The sequence below is a fragment of the Astatotilapia calliptera genome, chromosome 6 (assembly GCF_964374335.1).
Source record: "Astatotilapia calliptera chromosome 6, fAstCal68.1, whole genome shotgun sequence".
Taxonomy (NCBI): Eukaryota; Metazoa; Chordata; class Actinopteri; order Cichliformes; family Cichlidae; genus Astatotilapia; species Astatotilapia calliptera.
In genome coordinates this window covers 31920294-31944888 of record NC_137427.1, presented here as the reverse complement: position 1 = coordinate 31944888, position 24595 = coordinate 31920294, and the positions used below count along the sequence as shown (strand labels likewise).

The window sequence follows — 24595 nt, the reverse complement described above, 5'->3', positions numbered from 1 at the left end:
TGCATTGATCGTATTTATTATATGACATCAGCAGATTAAAATACATGTTTACTATGTACAGATATGTAACAGGGGTGTTAGATAAAGTGCCAAATACATTTTCTTTTTTTTTACAAAACCAAACAATCAAAAAAATCAAACAAAATAAAACAATGGGATTTGTGGAAGACCATCACACCTGGTGGCCGGGTCCCACAGTTTCATTGCTTCGTGACGAGTAGCCCCCTCATTCGGAGGCTGAATTGCTCAGTGCTGGTTGTGGGACGGTTTGGCACGATTCAGGTGAACCTGTCATGATAGGATGAATACTGGGTGTTCTTTAATTATTATTATTATTACTATTATTTTTAAAACATTAACCAACATCGACATGTACAACAGATCAGGCTTCTGAGCTATAACGGTCCACATATTACTCAGAGACAGTGTCAGAAATCCAGCATTGTTGCATTAAGGTTAGTATGTGACGAGGTTAAACTGTTCCTGGACCACATCCCTGGAGGTGTACTCGGCATTCCTGTTCACAAGTGGAACGTTTTTTTCTAGTAAATGTGAGATGACAGACTACACTTTCCAGACTTTTTTTTTTTTTTGCATTATTTTTTTCTGTTTTCTGACAAACGGAGGAAGCTGACATTCTTTTAGCATTTGATGCTCACTGTGTGTGTGAGATGTTATCTTCCTCATCAACGGGACTGAGACAGTGACCGAGAGACAACGGAGGGTAGTCTATAAGAACAGAACAGGCACGCACTTGTTTGCATGTGCGTATTTCAGGCTTTGTTAGATTTCCAGGAGCTACAAAAAGGTCGACAGAACAAATCCCTTCCCTTTTATTATTATTATTGTTATTATTATCATCATTATCATCCCCCCAGTTCATCCTCCATGGCAGTGATGGATTTACAGACACCAGGTGAAGAAGACTCCAGTCTGTCACTACCGGCTCCTCAAGTTGCGTTTGGGAAGATCCAGAGAGGTTTTGTTTTCGGTGTACGGTTGGTCTTTCAGTGTTTCTCTGAGTGTTTTAAGGATGTCCGGAGCAGACAACAAACTGCTCCTCAGCTACGATGCTCACAGGACAAAGTGGTCAGAGCGCGTTATTTGGAAGGAAGGGCGTCATCAGCTATTTATCATCCTCTACACCCACTCGCTGCCGTTGTGGCCTCTTTCTGGCCCTCTTCATCTCAGTCTTTCCTCACTGACCCTGTGAATTCACCTTTTTACACCTGGCTAGCTCTCCTCTTCCTCTTGTACTTCTTCCTCTGCCTCCTCTGGTGCCTCCTCCTCTCCCTGCTCTGCTGCTGCCTCTTCCTCTTCCACATTTTCCTTTATTTCCTCCTCATCCTCCACTTCTTCCTCCTCTTTCCCCTCATCCTCTTCAACATCCCCCTCCTCCTGTTCCAAAGCCTCCTCTTTTTCCACTTCTGCTTCCTCATTTTCAATGTCCTCTTCTCTCTCATCTTCTACTTCTTCTCCATCTATTTCCTCTTCTACATATGCAGTTTCTCCACCTTCCTCGCAGTCTCCCTTCTCCTCTCCCCCTTCCTCGCCTTCTTCTTCTTCAGCTTCCTCCTCCCCTTTTGTTTCCTCCTCTTGTGCTACATCATTGGCTTCTTCTTCTTCCTCTGTCTGTGCTCCTTCTTCTTCAAATTGCCCTTCTTCCTGCACCTCCTCTGCCTCTTTCTCTTCCTGCTCCTCCTCTTCCTCCTCCTCCTCCTCTTCCTCCTGGACTCCATTCTGTTCACTGTTGTGATTTTCCTGCTCATCTTTGTCATCTTCTGCATGATTCTGCTCCTCTCCGTTTGCCTCCACCTGGCCGTCCTGCATTAAGTCCTCGTCGTTGTTATCACAGATGGCTTTCCGGCCACTCCTCCCGCTGCTGTTTCTCATGTGTATGTGGTTGTGGTTGTTTTGCTCTAGGTCCTCAATAGTGATCTCAAACTGGAAGCGGTCATGCTGGAGGTGTCTATCTGGAGGAGGCGAGGGAGACTGGGGCATGGTGTTCAGGTACCACTCCCTGTTCTCTTCCAGCGTGTCCAGCAGCTCCTGAGCATCTGGATGAACCAGGTCGGCCCACGTTTCCCACAGCGGGTGGACGATGTAGTCGATGAAGCCCACCTGGGAAAGAAAAAGAAGATGAAAATACTTCAAATACTAGACGAAGCCACTTTAATGTGTGGTGCTAAAGGAACATGTCAACACTTTGGAGAATATGTTGATTCACTTATGGTTGACTTAGCTGAGCATAAAAACTGAGTTGACCTGATTCTGTCCTTACATCACAAACTCCATGTGCCATAACCATTAACGACTAAATCACACATTATCTATTCAATGCCTCAGCTTTCACAAACTTACAACCGCAGTCATCTCAAGGTATATTGTAAGACATGCTTATAAGCACGTCTCCTGTATGTTTGACTTGTACAAAAACCCAAGTGATACTTGTGCTTTTATTTCAACTCTGTAAACTGTCAATTGCTGTTAAATTGTAACTGCAGCTGCTTTATTAGGCCACAAGGTGGTGCCAACTTTCTTGCTGCTGTGTTGCACTTAGGTTGATAGTTATACAAAGAAAAAGTCAGACTGCTCTGACACCGGTGTGAGTCTCCACTGCCATATCTGACAAATATCTGAGACAAGTCAGAGCAAACCCAGGACAACACTTGAATGCCAAAAACTGCAGTCCCCTTAACGGCCACTTGAGGCTGATTGAAATCCATTTAATTCCCATGGTAACATCACTAACTTCACAGCACAAGGTTTATAGCCAAGAAAATGGTTTTGGTCTGTACATCTATTTGTAAAATCTGCAGTGGTAAACTTTTATTAAGCAGAAACCTCCATGGCTGAAAAAGAGTGCTGGTCCAAAGACTCCATATTACTCAACTATGGTGCCTTTAATTCAGCTCATTTTAATGAAGGAGTGATGAGCTCATGCAGTGCCAAGGCATCTGTCGTCTGTCTGTTTACAAGTCACAAGAATCGCTCCTCTGTGAGAGTATTGGTAAGATTTTAGTGAAGTTGCACTCAATCATCAGCAGATGGGTCTTCACCCAAACTGTGCTCAAGGTCAGGGTCACATTAGTGATTTTAAGGGGCACTTTTCCCCACATTTTCAGAGAAAAACCTCCATTCACATTTCTCACAGATTCACAATTCTTGCTCCTGATGTATTGAACAATATTGAGACCAAAGCAACTTAACAAAGTAGTTCACATCAGATTCTCAGCTTTGAGAAAGAAAGAACTTCATGAAACACCAAATGATGCGGCAGCTTAAAATATGGTTTTAGGGTCGGGGTTTTCTGATCTACATTATAGTAAATAATAAAGTGCGTGAAATGACACACTGATGCATTATTGCATATTTCCATGTTTTCATGGTCATCATTGATACTGATGATTGTCCATGTAATACATAATTCTTTCAAATAACTCCTGGCAAAGAAAGCAAATAACATATGTCCCTTAAGTAGTATTTTACCTTTGCTAGAGCTAAATCCAACTGGCTGTACATTAACAAACACAAAACCATTTTACAAAGTGCAGAATCTGTGACCACAAACTTGACGCAGAATGATGTTACTGTTTCTCATCGTGAAAATCAGAAGAGGCATATCTCTGTAGCTGCTTCCAGCTGGACATTGACACAGGAATACATTTCTCACACACGTATCCAAAACAGATTTACTGACTGAGAGTTTAGCATAAGTTATTCCAGTATTAATTGTGCTGACAAATTTTGGGGGACAAATAAAAGTGCTGCACAATCAACAGTTTGTCATTCTGTCACAACGCAATATAAAACGCAATTTTTAGTTTTAATTCTAGTTGCGTCGTGGCCCGAGGTTTGTTGGTCTCTCCACGTCACTCAGCAGCCAGCAGTTGGACTGCTTTAAAATTTCATGTCTCCAGAGGATGAACCTTACTGACTTTTGTGTCTCTGAGTTTTTTCTTTCCTTCCTGTTGCTCTGAGAGAAAGCAGATGCACCGACTAAAATGTGGTTTTAAAAGAAATAATCTGTTCCCCCACAGTATATGAATTGGAACGATCTTAGCTGGGCTTCTGTCCTAATAGCCACCATCCAAACAAACATGTTTAAATAGCCCAATCCACAACTGTGTGTAAATCACAGCCACACACACACACACACACACACACACACACACACACACACACACACACACACACTTTCTCTTGATCTAGTCTTGTGCAAATGGTTTGTACATTTGATGGACATTTGTCACATATTTTGATTTTTTTTTACTGGTTTGAAGCTGACACTTCATAACCCAGTATACTGACACCTGAAGCTTTATTGTCAAATAACTGCAACCAATCTGCGATTTTGGACTTGTGATCTTGTGGGAAGGAAAAAGGGAGTTTTTCCTTCCCACTGTCGCCAAAGTGCTTGCTCATAGTGGGCCATATGATTGTTTTTTTCTCTGTATCTATTATTGTAGGGTCTACCTTATAATTTAAAGCGGCTTGAGGCGACTGTTGTTGTGATTTGGCGCTGTATAAATAAAATTGAATTGAACTGAATCTAATCGAATCTTGTAGGATCAAGTGAATCAAGCCCAAATCAGTGGTAACCATCTGGCAACCGCTGGTTGCTAGGGAAAAATTTGTATTGTGTGCAATTCTTTGGTTGCTACCAAATTGCTCTCTTCCATAGCACACTTCCTCCCCTCACCCACAATTGGTCATATCAGAGGCTGCCGCTCCCTGAGCCTGGTTCTGTTGGAGGTTTCTTCCCGTTAAAAGGGAGTTTTTCCTTCCCAGTGTCTCTAAGTACTTGCTCACAGAGGGGTTGTCTAATTGTTTGGTGTTTCTTTCTAACACTGGCTCTTTATCTTACAATATAAAGCTCCTTGACGCAACAGTTGTTCTGAATTGGCACTATATAAATAAAACTGAATTGCATTTGTGCATATATTTACCACTGCTTGTCGTTTTGTGTTCATTTTATCATTATCAGATCGGATACTTTCCCCACACACTACCAACTCCCACATTTGCGGTGTTTGTGAATGACCTGCCACAGACAGAAAAATGCTCATTAACACTTTCTCAGAGTCTCAGCATAAACTGAAGATTTAACAGAGTCTATTTCAGGGTTGTTATTTCACACTGCTCTGTGTTTCTGTTGTTTTATCCACCCTTGCTATCATAGACACTTTAAAGTTGCTTGTTTGTGGCTCATTATCCTTTCTGTGTGCACATTTAACATCTTCACTATATTAATGACGCTGTGAGTCAGAGAGAGCTTTACCTGACTTTTCTCCACAGACGCAGTGTGTTTGTCACACATGGCGCTGATCTCCATCCCTCTCTCGCGTTCTTTGTCGCCCTGCCGAAAGAACTCCTCCATGATCCGCTCTGTCCACTGTCTGTATAAAGGTAAGTGCTTGGTGGGGTTGCTCAGGTCTGCACAGTGCACCATGTTCCTCAGTACCTACGATCATACAAGAATATTTAATGTTATGTATGTCATTCTCTCTCTGCGGGGTCAAACGTTACTGATCAAGTTACCTGTATTCGTTCTGTATAGTGGTCCAGAAGTAGCACGCCAGAACTTGTCACCTTCTTGGTCTCCACCATTGTCTTTAAATCAGCCAGCAGTGTCATGTGTTTGGACATGTCTGTGGCCAACACCTGCAGAAAACGACAGAAAGAAATGCAAACTACTTTCTGCCCGAAGCTTTTATTTTGCATCCTTGAACCTGTAATATGCTCTACGCCCTGTTAGGAATCAACCCCCTTCTACTCCTGTGTGATTATAAATTACTCTGAAAATATATAATGCAAGAATCAGGGATGAAGTCAGTCCACTTTTTCTCTAAAGGGAACCTATTATGCTTTTTCTTTATTTATCACAATGTTGTGTGCTCAAATCTTTAAATAATGACCTCATTATTTAAAGATTTGAGCTTACAGTTGTGGTCAGACGTTTGCACACATTCATCATGGACATGAATGTTCTCTTTGAACTGACAGTGGACCCCGTGGTAATCGGAGCACTAGGTGCTGTGACTCCCAAGCTAGGCGAGTGGCTCCAGCAGATCCTGGGAACAACATCGGAGATCTCTGTCTAGAAGAGCGCAGTCCTGGGAACAGCTAAGATACTGCGCAGGACCCTCAAGCTCCCAGGCCTCTGGTAGAGGACCCGAGCTTGAAGGATAAACCGCCCGCAGGGGCGTGCTGGGTGTATATATGTATATATATGTAATATGATTGACTATAGCTGATAGGCAATGCAAACATTAAAAATAATTTGTTTAACAGGTCTCATTCAGTATTCAGAACAATGGGTCCAAGAAATGCAGTACAAAGCACAGAGTACAAAGTTGCAAACGTTTTTGGAGGCATTCTACACTGCAAATTCCACAATCATCAGTTCAAACACTAATATGATTTTCAGGAACCAATCAGGCCTGGCATGAACTGGAAACCGCTGGAACACCTGGATCACTGTCCACAGTGACTCGAGTTCTACCATCAACATTTCACCATGGGCCGAGAGGAAGAAGACCAGGAAAGAAGCCCCCACTCCTTGGTGCAGGAAGAATTGACACCTTCAGACTCAACTGAAGTGTGGCGCAGTCTACATGGACAAGCCATTCTCCATGTAGACAGCTTTACATTTTATGATCAGATGAGACAAAGATTGAAGTATTTGGCCACAGTGACAAGAGGTATGTTTCAAGGAGTAAAGGTGAGGTTTTGTACCAACTGTCAAGCATGGTGGTGGTAGCATCATGTTCTGGAACTGTTGTGCTGCCAGTGCAGCTGGTGCATTACACAAAGTGGATGCAATAAAGAAAGGAAACACCTCCACAAAGATAATGATCCCAAACACACATCAATACTGGTTTCAAAATGGAGCAAGCAGGCTTCCCAAAGTTCCAACCTCAAGGCTACGGAAAATTTCTGGACTACGCCGAGTCAGTGCCAGGAAACCAACTAATTTAAATGAACTCTACCAATTCCACCAAGAATAGTAGTCAAATATTTAGCCACAATTATGCCTGAAACTTGTTGATGGCTAACAAAAAGGTCTGGTTGAAGTGTAACACATTTACCCAAATATTAGTGGGTATACTTTTGACCCTGTGTTGATTACCCCCCACCCCAACATGAATTCAAATGCTGTCAACCATTCCACCCTGGAAAAAGAACATTCAGAAATTACAATGACATTTATCCCCATGAGAGCGGATATGATTCTGACACACAACTGTATGTACAAGTAGTCCCTGTAAATCAAAAGCTGTATTTAAAGCACCTCATCTGTATCTTTAAGGCATCATATGTGAGCACAGCAACCCCACCCAGTGCAAACCTTGTGTTTGCAAAGCTCAGCCAGTCAGAATAAGGGTAGCTTAAATGAGAAGAACCAAAACAGATACATTCAGTTTCCTGTTCAAGGTGTTTAAATATACACTTAAGAGAATCTTAAGAGAATACAAATCTTTAAAACTAAATAAAATATGACTAAAACTAAAAATGATAAATTAGATTCATACATCATTTGCATGATAATAGAAAAAAATGAAATTCTGTTAGGTTACTGCTACATTATTTTAAAACTAGTTCCCTACCATATCGATGACGAGCTTGCGAAGGCTCTGGCGCTGCCGCTTGGTAAGGTTCTGGAAAATGTCACAGTTTTCTTGGTGCAAAAGCTTGAAGCCCACGGCGAGGTGGTGGTTCTCCAATACTGACTCGTCGTTATACATTAGGGCCAGCTCTGAGTCTGAGCGCAGAGGAGGGGGTGTGAACACAGCGTGTGCAAATATCAAAGCATGTGTGTGAGTGTGTGAGCGTATGTGAACTCACTGGTGTTGATGAGGAACTGATTGGAAACTCCGGGATGGTCTACATCGTGGATGGCTGCAGCAAATAGAGCGGCGAGGATTTCCAGGTCAGTGAAGACAGCCTGAAATGACAAGAAGGGCAGGAGACAAAAGTCAATACCTCTGACAGTTTCAAAACTAGTTTCTGTGCTAATAAAATGCAAAAAGGTGCGTCTAATAGCAAAGAACATACTGCAGTTGAAGAATATGGATAAACGTTTTTACTGTCTTTGCAGACGTGACCATACCGCAGCTAAATGTGAGACGGTATGGGACAAAATTATATCTAACTTAAACAACAAACACACACAAACTCTGTTCTAAGAGTTTGTGTCTTCTTATTGCCTTTTGCAGCAGTTTTCTTGGAGTCATATTTCCCCTTTTTGCCTTTAAAAACTGTATAAAATGTTTTAACGCCTTTTCTTGGGATTCATTCTGTAGACTTCACGTCACATCATATTCTTCCCTCTCTGTAAAACTTAATGAAAACTAGAAAAAAATATTGGGTCTTCCAGTGGTTTCACCCAGTTTCCTGTTTCCAGTCATTTTTATAACCGCATTTCCATATTCTGCCAAAAACTGTGCAGCTTGTAACTTTGTAGTTCCCTAATTTTATGTATTGTGTAAGCAGCAAAAGCTCGTGGCGGGTTAACCTGCACTTGACCCACTAGAACAGCCTTTCCTGCTTTCTTTGCAAGCCAGACAGAAAAGCGGCTGTCCTGCTGTCCTGAAAACTAGAGCTACTCAAAATATGGAACACTGTCTCAGTGTGTGGGAGACAAATGCATTCCCAGATAAAGTCAGATGTTGTTCTTTTATTTCCAGTAGAAAAAACAGCAACCACAGTGACACTGAACCCAGCTCCCATTGTTTGTGTGTTTGAATCTGTGATCAATATCAGCTCATAGATTTACTTATACTTCATACTCAAGTCATAATGCTGTGAAAATCTTTTAAACTTAAGATTTCTTTGTTGTTACATCACGGCATAAGCCATGGTGTAATAAGGGTCACATGGTCAGTCTGCTTTGGATCCAATGTGACCACATAAAAGGGCTCCAGCTTTTTATGCAACACATTAACAAACATGTGACAAAAGTAAAAACACTCTCTCCAGCTTTTTATCTTTTTTAAATTGTTATTATTTTTCAGGGATGTTTCTCAGGTGCAGCTTCTCCATAGAACCATGTGTGTTAGATCAGGTACACGTTTCTTTTCTGTTGATAATCTAACACCTGGACCCACAGTTGAATCCCCTCACCCACAACAAGTTGTGACAGATGTCTGTGTTTCCCTGAGGCTGGGTCTGCAGGAGGTTTCTTCCTGTTAAAAGGGAGTTTTTCCTTCCCACTGTCACCAAGTACTTGCTCAAAACAGGATCCTCTGATTGCTGGAGTTTTATTGTAGAGTCTTTACCTCACAGAATAAAGCACCTTGAGGCAACTCTTGTTGTGAATTGGCGGTATATAAATACAACTGACTTTATTAAATTAAACAGTTGTTACTCTACTAACCCGTAAAGACTGGTACTTGTATAGCACCTTTCTACTCAGCCCTCAAAGTCCGCCATACAGCACTTTCATCTATGCCCAAGGGATTTTCTAACATAGACATACACACTCAGAGCTGGATGGATGCATCGGGGGCAACTCACTGTTCAGTATCTTGCCCAAGGATCCTTCAGTATGTGGACTGAGGAATCAGAGCAGCCACAGGTGCAATTTAGAAATGTTGAACGGGTCAGTTTGAGGCCTTGGGCCAAAAGTCTGAGGAAACTTGAAGCTCAAACATATTTTTTTTGTCTAGACACATGAATAATATGAATTTTAATATATAATGTATTACAACATGACACACTTATTTAAATAGGTCTATTAGTTTGAGAAAAAGTTAATTCATGTTCAACTATGAAAGTACCCAGATGTTTCAGTTAGAAGATGTTTGTCTTTCTTTGCTTTGATTTTTTATTCTCTCCACCTTTTCTTCACGCCTCTCTCCTTATGTGTGAACGGACATCAAAAGTGTGTGTGTGTTTGTGTGCGTGTTGACCTACATCAAGAGCAGGTGTGGAGAGAAGAACATGTGTGGACTGGGTGACATCTGCAGCATGGAGGCTGTTGTGGTACGCTACGTTTCCATGGTAATGGTCCTCCAGGGTCATCACGTAAGTGACAAAGGTGTCGACTGGGATACGAAATGTCTTCAACAGCTCTCGCTCCTGAGGAGGAGCGAGACAAAAGAAAAGGGAGTACACCGTGTACATGAGCACAGACACGAACAGTCCACATTTATACGATTATTTTCTTTACCTGGAAGATGGCGTACATGATGCAGCTGAGAGGTCTGTTGTTGGAAAACTCTGCTACTCTGAATATGTTAAAACTCCACTTGTCCAGATCCTCCAGCTCCTGTTTCAACACACAAAGTAAAGCGAGCCATAGCTTGAAAATCACACTGTTTCAAAAATGTTTCATCAAAACTTTCAGATGGTCGTATTAAAGTCCTCCTTACAGTGCAGTGCGCTGTATACTCTACTTTCAAGGGGCCAGACTTTCTTGTAACTTTTAACAGTGGTGTAGAGCAACAATTCTCCAGTTTTCTGAAGATCTTTCAAAGACTTTCTTTGCACATTCTCTCATTTTCAGTCCAATTCTTGCACTTGACCATTTTTAGAAGATGTTTAGTAAGTCATTTAAAACTGACCTACGAATCACTCAAACATAAAAAAGAACCTAACTCAAGGTATGAACAAGTGTTGTGTCTACACATTACAGACAACAAAGAACCCGTTCCAAATAGTATCTTTAGTCACTTTGCTACTAACAGCATATTGCCAAAACACATAACTTGTTCTTAAATGAATTTTAAAAATTCAAAAGAGAACACACAACTGTCATTAATATGTACAGAGGAGGTCAGCAGAGAGGAACAACAGAGAGCCTTCAGCCTGTGGTGTCGGGGCTCGCAAAAATGATGGAATATTGAACCCAGAAACGTTTATTCTGACTGGCAGTGGCTTCATTTTTCAGCAGTAAAAGCATACATGGATAGAAGAACACACAGTAGAACCCTATCAGTCATGGATCGGCCTCCAAAGAACTCAGACCTACACATTACTGAAGCAGTGTGGGATCATTTTGACCGAGAACAGAACAAAAAGCAACGAAAATCCAAAGAACTCTTCCTGAAGACTATTTAAAGAAAAGAGTTTCCCAGCAAAACAGATAAATAAATGGCCTGTATTTGTAAAGCGCTTTACATATCCAGTCATCCATTCACACACAGGTGATGGCAAGCTACATTGTAGCCACAGCCACCCTGGGGCGCACTGACAGAGGTGAGGCTGCCGGACACTGGCGCCACCGGGCCCTCTGACCACCACCAGTAGGCAACGGGTGAAGTGTCTTGCCCAAGGACACAACGACCGAGACTGTCCAAGCCGGGGCTCAAACCGGCAACCTTCCAATTACAAGGCGAACTGCCAACTCTTGAGCCATGATCGCCCCGGCTAGATAAATACATGGATGGTAGTTTAAGACTTTAGCACCAGACTTTAGCCCAAAGGTCAAACACATGACTCTAAATCAAGTCTAAGGTCACTCTGTATTAACCTACATAATGTTTCCTGACAAGACTTCATTGAGCAAACAGCTGAAAGTTCAAATCATCCTCCATCCCAAACATGAGCAGACTTCCAGTACTTCCATCTTTGAGCTCTGGCACCATTTCAACACTAATCACACAGCAGACACTGCTTTGATGTCTCTCAGCATAACCTTGACAGTTGAGCCTTAGTGGTAGGTGGTCCACAGATGTATAGAGAATATCTGTCACCTGGTCCAGTTCTTAATTACAATGGCGTAGGAACAAAGCTTTATGTTTGTATCTAGCATACTTTAATGTGATTTATGTGCTGCATGACCAAGCAGTCAGAGACAGTCTCCACCCCACTGTGGACCTTCCAAAAAAATGTGGTGCTAAAGACTGGATGGAATTAAACAAGCAGGCGTCAGGCACTAGAAAGCAGACTAAAGGATTAATAAAAGACTCCAGCTGGTATGTGAACAGACATAAACCTAATAAATATATGAGCACTTTTTTCTTACAACAAGTCAGTACTTGCAGTTATTTTCTGAAAAGCCAGGCCAAACTTTCTCGATTGCATAAAGTATACAGTAACGTGGGATATAATCATGTTTGCTTATGTTTCTATCAGATACAGGGTACGTGCGTACATCTGTTTCTTGCTGCTAGAAGGGAAAAACAATGCCAAAGCCATGAAAAATAATATCATTTTTCAGAGATCCGAGCTCAAGTCTGAGCAAAGTTTGATGGCGAGTGTGAATAACGCAGATAGAAAACAGCACCTTGGCAAGCTCATCCTCGTGGTCCGTGTTGACGCCGAAGCGAGGCATGGAAGCGCTGGAGAGGCTGGAGCTGTGAGACAGTTTCCTCACTCCGCTGATGTGACTCATGGATTTATCTTTCAGAGTGGGAGACGGGATTTCCACCTCATTCTGCTTGTCTGAAGACACACACACACACACAGTGGATTTATAGTTTTTAATTTGGATAAGGTCATAAATGCGATGTGGACAGAAATCACATTCTGGTCCCGCTCACCCATGAAGGTGCTGGAGATGTACTCAGACACCTGGTTCCCGGAGCGACTCATCTCTGACAGGTGAGAGAGCTCTCTGTTCAGCATCCTCTTAAACTGTGGCAGAATGAGAACAAAACACAAAGATGGTGTGAGTCAACCTGAGGCTTCCCTCAGGAAACTTAGCGTTATTATTCAAAACAGAAGGCCTGTTTGGATTCTGGGCTTTGAGTGAGTCCAGAGGTTTAAGGAAACAGTAAAACGACTGAAAAAAAAATGTTGGAGATAGATTTTTACATTTTCTGTTTAGTGTCCTATAATTATTACTTACAGCACAGAGGCACCAATTCATGTATTAACTGCTAGCAAAAATCAAAATGTAATGATTTGAGCTAAATATTGAAAACATACATAAAGGTTCATCTGCATGGTTATGAGCTGATCTACAGCTGGTGACATGTTAATACGTTTATACGGTGTTAGTTACAAACCTTGTTGGAAGCCATCTCGCTGACAGAGCGGTGTGTCTGGATGGTCTCCAGCTGGTCTAAGCACCAGTCCAGCTCCTCCAGTGTGTCCAGAGCGAGCTGCTGGTACTGCTGGTCTGATAGTGTCGCCCTAGGACTGACGCACACTCCACCCAAAGGAGACCTCCTAAAAAAAACAGAGTAGTAAAATAATTAGGCTTTTAATAACCCAGTACAATCCACAAGTATCTGTAATCACAAATGTGTGCATGGGTGTTAAACTGCATGCTTTTTAAGCATGGATACTACCTAAACTGTAAATAAAAACAGAATGCTACAATTTGGACGTTATTTTGAGCATACATTTAGTTGGAAACAGCACAAAGTCAACATCTGAAATGTTGAAACTGAGATTTTTTTTAACTTGCTAAAATTTGAATATGGTGCAAGCAACATGTTTTGTTTTGTTTTAAAAAAAACTGTAGGTGTGTTACATTACATGTTTTTAGCAATGCTCTGTAAGGAAACAGACTTCCAGTACTTGTGGTTACTGTAGTTCAGTTGTTTGATGCTGACAGAAACAGTGGTTGGAGACTACAGCAAGACCAAAATCATCAAAACACAATAAACCTGAAGCTTTCTCGCCTCGCTGTTTTAAAGAAAGGAGCAGGTCTGCGACCACGAGCAGTCAATTACCATCTTCAAAACAACGTTTGGGCATCAAAGTGGCAATAAAATGACAATAAGATGGAGTCAGTCTGCAACTGAATAGGATCAAGTTGGGGTCTGTTTGTAGTGCATCTATTAAATGTGAAATTTGTTTAAAATAAATCTTTTGCTGTCTACGTACACAAAAATTCACATTGAAGTTTACATTCATTACTTACATTTAGAGTCCTGACAGAACCTCGTATCTACAGGGCAGCGATTTAACTGCAAAATGACAGGCGCTCTGCAAACTTGCATTTTTACAGGTTTTTACTGATTTTTCCAAGGTGCAAGGAGCTTGCTGTCCTACTTTGTTTGTTTGTTTGTTCGTTAATTTATTTCGATCATGTAAACAATATACATAAGTTCATTTGGCAAAGAATAGAAGATAAAAAATGCTATACAAAATAAAGCTAAACGTGTGACTGAGCTGTAACTGTCTGAGGAGTTTTTCATACTTTTGCTTTCAAATGTATGTTATAAGGCACTGCTGGTCAAATCAGGCACCTCGGCTACTTTCCTATAGCAATGTTGAGCTACTGTATGGTTGGAATACATGCAGAATGTGGTTTGATAAAATAAGTAAAACCTTCTTGCACCGAACTACTTTTGCATTCTGTCTTTATTTACATTTTCCCTAACATCCCTTTTTTTATTGGTAACAGGTCTTATAAACTCCTGTAACGTACAAATGGTCCTTTAACTTATGCAACATAAACTCTGTGGACAACAGGTGGTGATACTGACTTGACGGTCGGTGTGGAGACGTTGGCAAGGATGGTGAAGTTGCTCCGTACCGATCGCAGACTAGCCAATACCTACAATGATCGCACAGCATCACAGGAAAACAGCATAAATACAGAACAAGCTTACACAGATGTACACATATTACTGAGAGGTGAACGCTTAATAACGTGATCAATCATTTCTGCTGTTTCAATAAAAACTTCGCCTCCAAATCCTATAATTATATTGAGTGTCTGGGCACACTGGAAACAGTATGAACCAGTTTTTATGACCACTCATGAAGATAAATGAATCTATAAAGTCAAACTCACTTGGGCAAAAGGTGTGACAATAAAATCTTCTGCAGTATGCCTAAGACAGGAAGAGTTGGAAAATAGAGAGAAAGCTGAGTGCAACATTTCATACAGCCATGGATAAAGTCATCACTAATCTCATCTCTCTCTAACTCTCACCCTTCGCTGGCGAGGGAGGAGTTCCGTGAGACCGTCTTGGGGGACATGTCGTAGTCCGAGTCGGAGCGGTACAGGAAGGACTCTCTTCTCTGGCCCTGGGGGAAGGTCGTGGGGAGCGTGAGGCTCGGACTCTGGGAGCCCAAAGGGGTGTGACCTGGGGACACGCCATTTTCTGCTTCGTAACTGGAACATGATAGCAGTGATTAGAGAACGACAGGAAAGCTTTCTGCAAAATGAAATTGGTGATTTGACGAGGGCTTAAAATGTGTGTGAACCTGTCAGAGTCTGCTTGTGTGATGGAGATGCGAGGCGGGATACGAAGGGGAAGAGTTGTGGGACGTGACGCGTTGCCCAGGACTTCTGGTGACCGGGTGCGATCTCGAGGTCGCAGCCAGCAAGGTACCTGGTGAGGTAAAACGTAGGTTCAGTCCGGCACAATGGGTGTGACTCAATCAATTACATCAGTCAACGATCTGTGATTCTAGGCACAATTATGGGCAAAGCTACTGTTTGGGAGCAGTGGCGTGTCTAGAAATTTTTGTTGGGGGGGCCAGGTAGGGGCACAGATTTGGAGAAGGGTGGCAGATGTAATTGGCAGATAATGTTTAAAAAAAAAATTCTACCAACCGTTAACCATAATTCAATAATCCTATACACCTAATAACCGAATGCGCTTTTAACTCTTATTAGAATGAGATTTTAACCACTACGGTGCAAAGTTTTTAGATACTGCGTTGATAAAGTACAAGAGATACAATCAGTGCTTTGTCAGTGTTTACTCAGCATTCAAGGACAGCAATATTTGCATAGTATTTTTACTGACATGTAGTGCACATATGTTTTGGGCAAAAACATTTTTGAATATTAAAATACGAACATTTGTAACAAACAATTGACAAATTAGCCAGTTCCAATGTAAAACTTTATCTGCCTGTTAAAAAAAGAAGATAATCTTCTCACAAACTGGTGTCTGATTTTGAAACAGGAAAAAAGTGGGGAAACAACTGAAAAGACTAACATTTGAATAAAACCTGAAAGCAAGTAAATACTTTCTATGCTGCCTTATGGTAAACTTTGGTAATATTGATAAAGAACAACACTGGCTGATGATGAAATACATTCAGCTGGCATGGTGACACTGCCAGTATAACCTGCAGGGCTGGACTGGGACAGAAAATCGGGCATTTTGACTACAGACCGACCCACCAGGTATTAAAGCCATAAAGACTTTGAATGAAAACAAATGCTGTTGTGACAGTGATGTACAGTCTTGTTGGTATATGTATGATTTCTATACATTTTACGTCAGATAAAAACTTTGGTTGTAAGATTTAGATAATCATTTTTTAAAAGCTAGATATTTTAAATGAGAATAAGAAAGAAAAGTATTTCTTTGTGCCCCCCTTTCCCTGTTAATGCCCTACCTGGCCCCCTGGCAACACTTTCCTAGATCCACCCCTGCACAGTTACCAGCTGTCAGCTACGTAGAAAAAGGATCCTGGTGCTATTTATCTCTCAGAAACAGTTCATAACTTCCCTTCAACTCATTCATGTCACCTAAAAGGTAAACCTGTTTCTCCATCACCTGTTCAGCTCTGATGATTCAGTAAGGACATCTCCTGGTTTCATCTTCACGTTTCCCTCTCACCACACATCCAAACCGACATCATGACCAGCAGCTTTACAGCTGTGGCTCCAGCAAACATCAGCTGATATTAGAAATTAATATTAAATAAATTCTAACAACAGCTGATCAAGCTTAAACGTGCTGCTGTTGTTTAGCACGACATCTGCTGGTTTCCTCTTTCTGGCCCAAAGTGGGCGATAAATAAACAAGAGAGAAAAGCTGATCAGCTGATCATTGATCAGTTTCATGATTGAATTAGCAACAGGAGAGGCAGGGGGAGAGAATGAGAGAAGAAGAGGCAGCTGTGCAGCGTAACGACAGAATAACTCCAGCTTTGTGTTTTTTCCATTCTAGCTAAAGTTCGGGACAAACTGCGTCTCTTCTCAGCTCAATACGAAACGTGTAATATTTTCTCTGAATGAGGGACCATTCCATTTTTTTTAAGGAGCCGTTGGCAACTCTACTAACTTTATGAATAAAATAAAGTTCACTATCAGTAACATCATAGCACCCACCCAGCTGTATAAAAACTCCGTCAAGCTGGCTAGAACGCAGTACGAGTTATTGCAACTGAGGGTAAAAAGTCAGCACAACGAAAATAAACTCCACCTAAACTTGGTTTATATCTGACCCAGATAGACTGCAGGTCATAACTTCTTACCTGAAGTTCAGTTCACCTGACACTCGGACCGGTGGCCGCCTCGGGGCTCTCCTCCTGCCTCCCCTTCCCTCATCCACCTGCTGACCTCTGTGGAAGCCCCGCCATAGCCACCACCAAACAACTGAGTTATTTCTACACATCGACCTGCATCTGGCCAATCCACCACCTCTCATTGTTCATGCCGTTACAAAAAAAAAAAGAAAAAAAAATAAGTCACCGGGCATATGCCCGGTATGCCCGATGGCCAGTCCAGCTATGTTAACCTGCAACCAAATCTGCAGCTCCATACAGCAATGTTACGACTTAGATTATATCTTATAACTCATAACTCTTATGTTAGCTCCCCTCAGTAGCATACTGTCTGAAATATTTGATGGCAGCAATAATTCTTTAAGTGTTATTTTTTCTTTGGTATTCTAATTTCACCGAAGTTTACTAAACTCAACAAACTTAATATTACTTACCGGGACATTTATTCTGTCATTTTCTTTCACCGAAAAATTGTTTCCTGCAGTGCCATCTTTCGTGCTTGGCTCTCCTACCTTTGCTAACGTGATGCACATAGCGCAGAAGCCGATGCTGCATTCACTTACACTTGGATATCTGAGCTTCACCGTGAAAACATAATCGGACATTTGATATTTGATTGAATTTTATTGTTTTGCCTTTGGGGTGGCACCTGGGGTGGCCAGTCTGGTTGGGGGGGTGGCCTGTGCCCCCCCCAGGCCACCCCGCTGGACACGCCACTGTTTGGGAGATATAGCTTGCCTAACCAAGGTTTTAACAATAGGTGGGTGGAGCTTATGTGCTTAAAGCTAGTACACCTAGCTGATGAGATGACCAGTCAGTGTCACTGACATCATACAGAGGCAAGGGTAGATTTAGAGCAGCGGGAAGGCTGTGCTTTTTATTCTCACACATATCTCACAATCAGGTGCACACGAGGGTGTGATTAAAATTTTAGGATTAGGGTGAAATGAATGAATGATTTTTTAGCTGTAAATACTTTTGGTGATTTTCAGTGTGAGAGGTCAAAATTTGCCCATCTAGTCCACATTTTCAAAATCTATTTGTCAGCAGGTAAAAATATTTTGGCATGAAGTGCTATCAAAAAAAATTTTGTTTTGAGTTTTTCCTATTGTTTCCTTGGCAGCAGGAGAAAGCTGTAAATACACTAACATTTTAACTTCTCGCTAAGTGATAAACCTATAAATAATTTCCTATAGAAAACACGGAGCAGACAAAGCGTAGCATATGTATTTGTTTTGCATGATATTTATTGCTGAACTGAACCCTTTGACCATGTTTGTGCACTTGGTGCCTTTAGAAACATTTTAATGCAATTATGTGTCAAATTATACAAACTGCTGTGTGGTTAATAATCTGCACAGCAGCCCATTTTATCACAGTCCAGCAATCTTTTATTTTATTTGTATGTTACTTAGCACTAATTAGCAGGTGTCTCTCATCAGCATTGTGAATTGGTGTAGGAACTTTTTGGGGCAGTTTTCATTGATCAGCGGGACATGAGAACTGCTCGTACAGGAACACCAGTCACATCTGATTAAAAGAGACGTAAACGGTTTGGTGTATTTGCTCCAAACTAGAGTTTTAGAAAGCTTTTCCTCCCTGGAAATTATAGTTTGACCACCATCTTTGCTGTTATAGAATTCTCGCACAGATTCAGCTAAGCTTGCAATCATTACCTCTGTCCTCTGATACAATTTGGCTTCATAAAACCAGGATCGCTATAGCCTTCTAGGGTTCAAAACAGGTGCCCACAATCAGTGGATGAACTCACGGTAGCTGCTTTCATCTATTAACTACAGTCTATATGTCTAAAAAGGGTAATTTCCTGCATTATTCAACTTCAGATAAGTTTGAAGTATTGCTTGAAGTAACAGAAGAAAAAGGGACAGATCTTGGTGGCTCACCAAGGTGGTCCTTATAATTCAGTGACCTGTTGTGCTAAAGTGTTTGTTGCTATCAACAGTGACTTCAGGTGTTACCAAATCAACGGGACTGGAACCATTCAGATTGCCACTTTAACATGCTCATTCCATCTTCCCATACCTGGAGACTTGGCGAGAGTCTTCTGCTCCTCCCTCTGCGTAACTCAGCCCCCAGCGTGGACCCGGACGTATACGATCGGCTGTAGCGAGATGACTCCGCCCTCTCCCCAGCACCTGTTATATCTGTGTCATTTCCCTGAGAGACAGAAGGGAGGCAGGTAAGGGAAATGGGGATATGGAACAAGAAGGTGCATCTTCAGAGGATTAAAAGAGAACATATTGTGTCTTTCACAAAAACACTGCGTTGCGTGTGTAATGATTAAAAAAACCCAACACATTCAGTAGCAAAAATGGAAGAACGCAGTTGCTGTTTTGGCTCATGTCCCAGGCTGTGTTGTTTTGCCATATTCAAACAATGACGAGCAAAGAAACTTGTACAGAAACACAGACTATAAATTATTGATGTAAGTGTGTGTGACTGTGCATGTGTGTCTGGGATAGGGCCTCTACAGACTGAGCTCTTAGAGGCTGATCTGCACTGCAGTACCGTAGCAACAAAACACTGGGGGAATGGTAGCAGTTGCTAGGCAACAGTGCCGTGTTGCTTCCATGCTGTGTTTGATGTCATCCAGACCCAGATGTGGGGAGATGCTCGCATCCACACACGCACGCATGCACGCACGCATGCACGCACGGACACACACACACACACATGGACGCATAACAAAATGTATAATCAATAAAAGAGCTCCCGATTAATGCATGCTGTTATGTCCTTTGGCCAGGACTTCACCTTTAAACGGAAATCACTCATTTACATAGAGCACTCACTTAGCTGCGGCTCATTTACATAGAGGACTGGGACTGAGTGGCTCCTGCTGGGTGAGTGTAGGCTGGAGGATGCAAACTGTCCACTCGGACTTCTGAGTGTGTGCGGGAACAAAGAGAGCTTGGATGTGTGAAAGTCATGGGGCGTTTATGTGACGGTAGGCATTCAAGTTGCACACACACACGCACGCACACACACACACACACACACACACACACACACACACACACACACACAGAGTTCAGTGAGACAGTCTGCTACTAGGCCTGGGATCTACGGTCTCTGTGACTGTGACAAGGTTAGCAGATTTTCCCTGATTGTTCAGATCTTCCTCCTCACCTCTTCTCCAGTCACCGACAGCACGCTGCGGCTCTTCTTCATTCTGATTGGCTCGTTCTGGGCCCCAGGGCGGAGCGTTCCGGAACCCAGGCAGCAGAGCAGGTGGAGAGCCAGGACCGGAGAGGTCAGAGGTCACTGCAAGGTCAAACCGGGGTCAGACCGGGTCACAACCGGCCCCCATTGGAGCGGATTCGGCCAGCCAACCGCCTCACTCGCGCTCCCTCTGCACCTCAGTCTTCAGGTGGTTGAAGTAAAGCGTGGTGGAGAACAGTAAAGGAGCATTTACGCAGCCCTCAAAGGCTGCAGGTTCAGACCGAGGCCGCTGACCTTTGTTTGGATCTGTCTGTTTTCCAAAGTCAAAGGCAGAAGAAAGAAAAAAAGTCACTCCATGTTGTCTTGCTTTGGCCAGATGAGCCAATGAACATCTCAGTCAGGGTTCATGATGCCGTTGCCAAAGGAAACCCCTTTCTCTAAAACGTCTATCCAGCTCTGAGAGTTGTCTGCATGATGTTCCCCAGTTGTTAACCTGATTCCACATGAAGGCAATTTCCCAACAATTAAGAATCCAAACTCCAAAGAGATTACAGAGAAATTTGGTCCTCTCCTTTCTCAGGTCAATCATCCACAATATGACTGGTCATGGTCTGGATCCAAATCCTGCTTAGGAAGACGTGTCAAGCATGACCTCGTCTGAGAAGTCCAAACATCCTGGTTTGATCTGCCAGAGTCAATCCTGGAAAAAATCTTCCTGTGAGAAAACAGAAATTAAGTGTTAGTATGTACAGACTTTAAAAAACAAGAACAAAACAGAAATACTCTTTCCTGTCTTATTTCAGTGAATTCATTTGATGTATCATAAAATTGGAAAAACTTGTCCTCATGTATACAGTACTACAGAAGATGTGAGTGGTTTTCCATGATACAAATTTCATATATGAAAAAAAAGCCTCCAAACAAAACTCTCAAGACATGGCTGGTTGACTGGTAAATAACTCAGAGCGAGGACAACGTGTTTTGATTGGCCTTGCTGGAGCCGTACCTACAGTGTGGCTAATTCTGAGCAGATACTGCAACACCAAAAAGCTCTCTGATGTTATATAATTACTCTGAGCAGTCCAAACTGACCTAATTCTATTGGATGGGACAGATTCAGCATATCAGAGTGTTTCTGATGGAGCTGGTACACACATAGAGAGCTGCTGGAGAAGACTTTCATCAAGGGTCACCATGAACACACCCTCTCAGCGATGGGTCTTCCACACAGCAGCGTCCACACAGATTCACACGGGTAAAAAAACAAAACAAAATGAAAGAAAAACATACCCAAAACAAAAGAGGAGAAATCATCAAATGCATAGTGACACAGTGACATATATATGCACAGACAATCAAGGCATTTGAGCCTTTACACACACACGCAATAGCTGCAAACCAATACCACCTCCACTACAGATAAAGCAGCTTATAAATCAAATCAAATCAAATCACTTTTATTGTCACATCACATGTGCAGGCACACTGGCACAGCACATGCGAGTGAAATTCTTGTGTGTGAGCCCCTCAAGCAACAGAGATGTGCAAACACAACAACACAAACGAGCAAAACGAGCAAAAACCAAGCAGCTATGCATCAATATGCAGCTCAACCACCAGCCTGCTGTTCTCTCACAAAACACCCAAATACATATATAAAGCGAGCGCGCACATGCTGAAAACATTCACATATGAGGAATGCCCCTGCTGTCATGACTGTTTGCACACACTGCATGAGGTATGTGTCACACACACATACACACACATGTCCACATACACTGGCACACACAGACTGGAGGATGTAGGAAAAAAAATCACACTCACCTTGATCGCCTGAAGATCAACAGCAAGATGGGCTGCGCCTCCTCTTGCTTTCACTTGTCGCCTTCTCCTTCTCTCCCCTGCTCCCTCTGTTTTTCTGTAGACATAGCGGTGTATCGCCACGGCTAGAGGGGGAAAGAAAAAAACACACACACACTTGCTGTTTTCATGAATATCCGTAGCTTTACCAGCTCCCCTCCCTCCCTTTCTCTCCTCTCCCTCTCCCCTGCCTCAGTGGTCTCCCCCAGCCACCCCCCCTCCCACCACCGCCACAGCCTCCACGGAGAAGCCCATCTTCCCTCCTCTCCCTCCTCCTGCACAGACGCACAGTATGTCCATTAATCCCATACAACACTCTCCGCTCCTCTCCTCCTCCTCTCTCCATCGGTACTCCTGTCTATTTCTATTTTTTCCATCTTATTAGCAGCCACACACTGATCCTCTGTTTCAATAGTCAGTTTCATCGCTCTCCATCACACACACCCACGACACAGGGCACATTTTTATTGGAACAAACCACTCATATTAAAAAAAACAACAACCCACAGATCACAATAAGCATTCATTTCTCCTTTTTTCCTCCCACGCCTCTTTGCTATTTTTACAGCCATTCAAGGGCATGCAGCACAGTTCTCAATACACTGTTTCTGTATCTTTTGTATTTATTTAATTTTCAACCAAGGTTTATTTATAAAGCACCAGCCAACAAACAGCCGCTTTATATTGTAAGGTACAATATTATATCATAAGATTGTTATAGTATGCATAAGCAATCACACTTTATAGTCTGAATACACTCTACCCTTCTGCACAGTACTTGCTTTGTTTATTTAATTTTTCTTGTGCATATTATTTTTCTATTTTTGTTTATTTAAGTTATGTATTGGTGTGAAAGGAGCCCACATAACCACTGTGTTTTACAGCATATATGGCAATAAACGTCTTATAGATAGATAGATAGATAGATAGATAGATAGATAGATAGATAGATAGATAGATAGATAGATAGATAGATAGATAGATAGATAGATAGATAGATAGATAGATAGATAGATAGATAGATAGATAGATAGATAGATAGATAGATAGGTAGGTAGGTTTCCAGGGGTCATCACAATGCATGGTATTCAATGCCTTTTGTTCTAGGACAAATTAAGGCAGCAAATTCACACGTGAGAAGCAGGAAGGAGAAACACTGAGCCAGTGTTTTAGTTTTTCAGACAGACACTGATACTCACAGAAACTGTGAATAGAATAGCTTGAGCAGATACTAAACCTGTGCTGCCTTTTGTCATTGAGAGAGGATCTGATTTGTTAGCATTACAGCCAAATAATAATAGAAATTGTCCACGCACACACACACACACACACACACACACACACACACACACACACACACACACACACACACACACACACACAAACATTTTTTTTTCCATGACGCTGCCTTGCTGTTCTGTTATTCTCCCATCAGCTTTTATAGGCATTATCTAGATTTGATTCCTCCCCAGGACCTGCACTGATTGTTCCCTATTTGCAAAAGTGACAGCGCAAAGACGCTTTGCCTCGAAAAAATTGATTTAGAATGCTAAATCAAACCCACCAATTAATTATGAAGGAGAGAGAGAGAGAGAGAGCGGCCCAGCAATTCATTATGCAAGTGGCAGGGAGCGAGAGAGAGAGAGAGAGAGAGAGAGAGAGAGAGAGAGCGGCCCAGCAATTCATTATGCAAGTGGCAGGGAGCGAGAGAGAGAGAGAGAGAGAGAGAGAGAGCACTTAGAGAAAAATAAATGGACAGTAGTTAAGCTCAGTTTATTGTAAGAGAGACTTCCAGGGACAAATACAGCATAAGAAACTCCAGAGTAGACACAAGCAGCAAAACCCGAGCTGAAATGTCAGTTTGTCAAAAAAGAGAAAATGATCTGAATGGGCTGGAGACTTTATTCAACATTTTAATGACTAAAACATCAAATCGTTGATCAAGCAAACTGTTTACTTAATATATGTCCAAAGCGGCAATGTTGTGTTCAGCTTTGTGATCATAAATAAAAACAGTTGCCAGTTTTAGTCTGAAATGTCCGCACCTAACCACAAAAGCCCACAAAAAGCAGCAATAAACTGATAATGTTTCCACAGATTTTCAGGCGCTCAATCTGAATTGTTTCAAACATAGCTGGATAAGAGCCAGCATATTTGGCTCAACTTACTTATAATATGGTGTATTATGGTATAAGGTGCATCATACCAATGATACACTGTCATAAAAACAAGCATATATGCATAAAATATTGTGTCTTGTGTCCGTCACTGTAAACTGGAAAAATCATAGTAGTAGCAAGATAAACTTACACCAGCTTAAACACGTTCTAGTAAACTTTTCTTTATTTTTAAAGTGATTTTTTTCTATTTTTCTTGTTTCAGTGTGTCCATCTGA

At 42.0% G+C, this 24595-nt stretch overlaps 1 protein-coding gene across 1 annotated transcript; it reads right to left on the bottom strand.

The window, feature by feature from the left end:
• LOC113024511 (3',5'-cyclic-AMP phosphodiesterase 4C-like) lies at window positions 1-21779 on the bottom strand. The gene is made up of 17 exons (XM_080303149.1): window positions 21433-21779; window positions 20308-21055; window positions 19201-19335; window positions 15115-15242; window positions 14840-15022; window positions 14699-14738; window positions 14388-14458; window positions 12957-13119; window positions 12489-12582; window positions 12233-12390; window positions 10175-10273; window positions 9919-10083; window positions 7849-7948; window positions 7611-7765; window positions 5542-5664; window positions 5282-5464; window positions 1-2121 (listed from the first exon to the last, which is right to left on the bottom strand). Exons 2-17 carry the CDS (start codon window positions 20347-20349, stop codon window positions 1234-1236), a joined length of 2727 nt encoding a protein of 908 aa, XP_080159275.1. The 5' UTR covers window positions 20350-21055; window positions 21433-21779; the 3' UTR covers window positions 1-1233.
• Window positions 21780-24595: the final 2816 nt, after the last annotated feature.

Excerpts from the sequence above, each read along its gene's own strand:
- LOC113024511 (XM_080303149.1), bottom strand. The coding sequence starts at position 20,349 with ATGAAGAAGAGCCGCAGCGTGCTGTCGGTGACTGGAGAAGAG. Across the intron at positions 13,120-14,387 it reads GTCTCCACACCGACCGTCAA|GAGGTCTCCTTTGGGTGGAG; the intron begins GTCAGTATCACC and ends TGTTTTTTTTAG. Across the intron at positions 12,391-12,488 it reads CATCTCCAGCACCTTCATGG|ACAAGCAGAATGAGGTGGAA; the intron begins GTGAGCGGGACC and ends GTGTGTCTTCAG.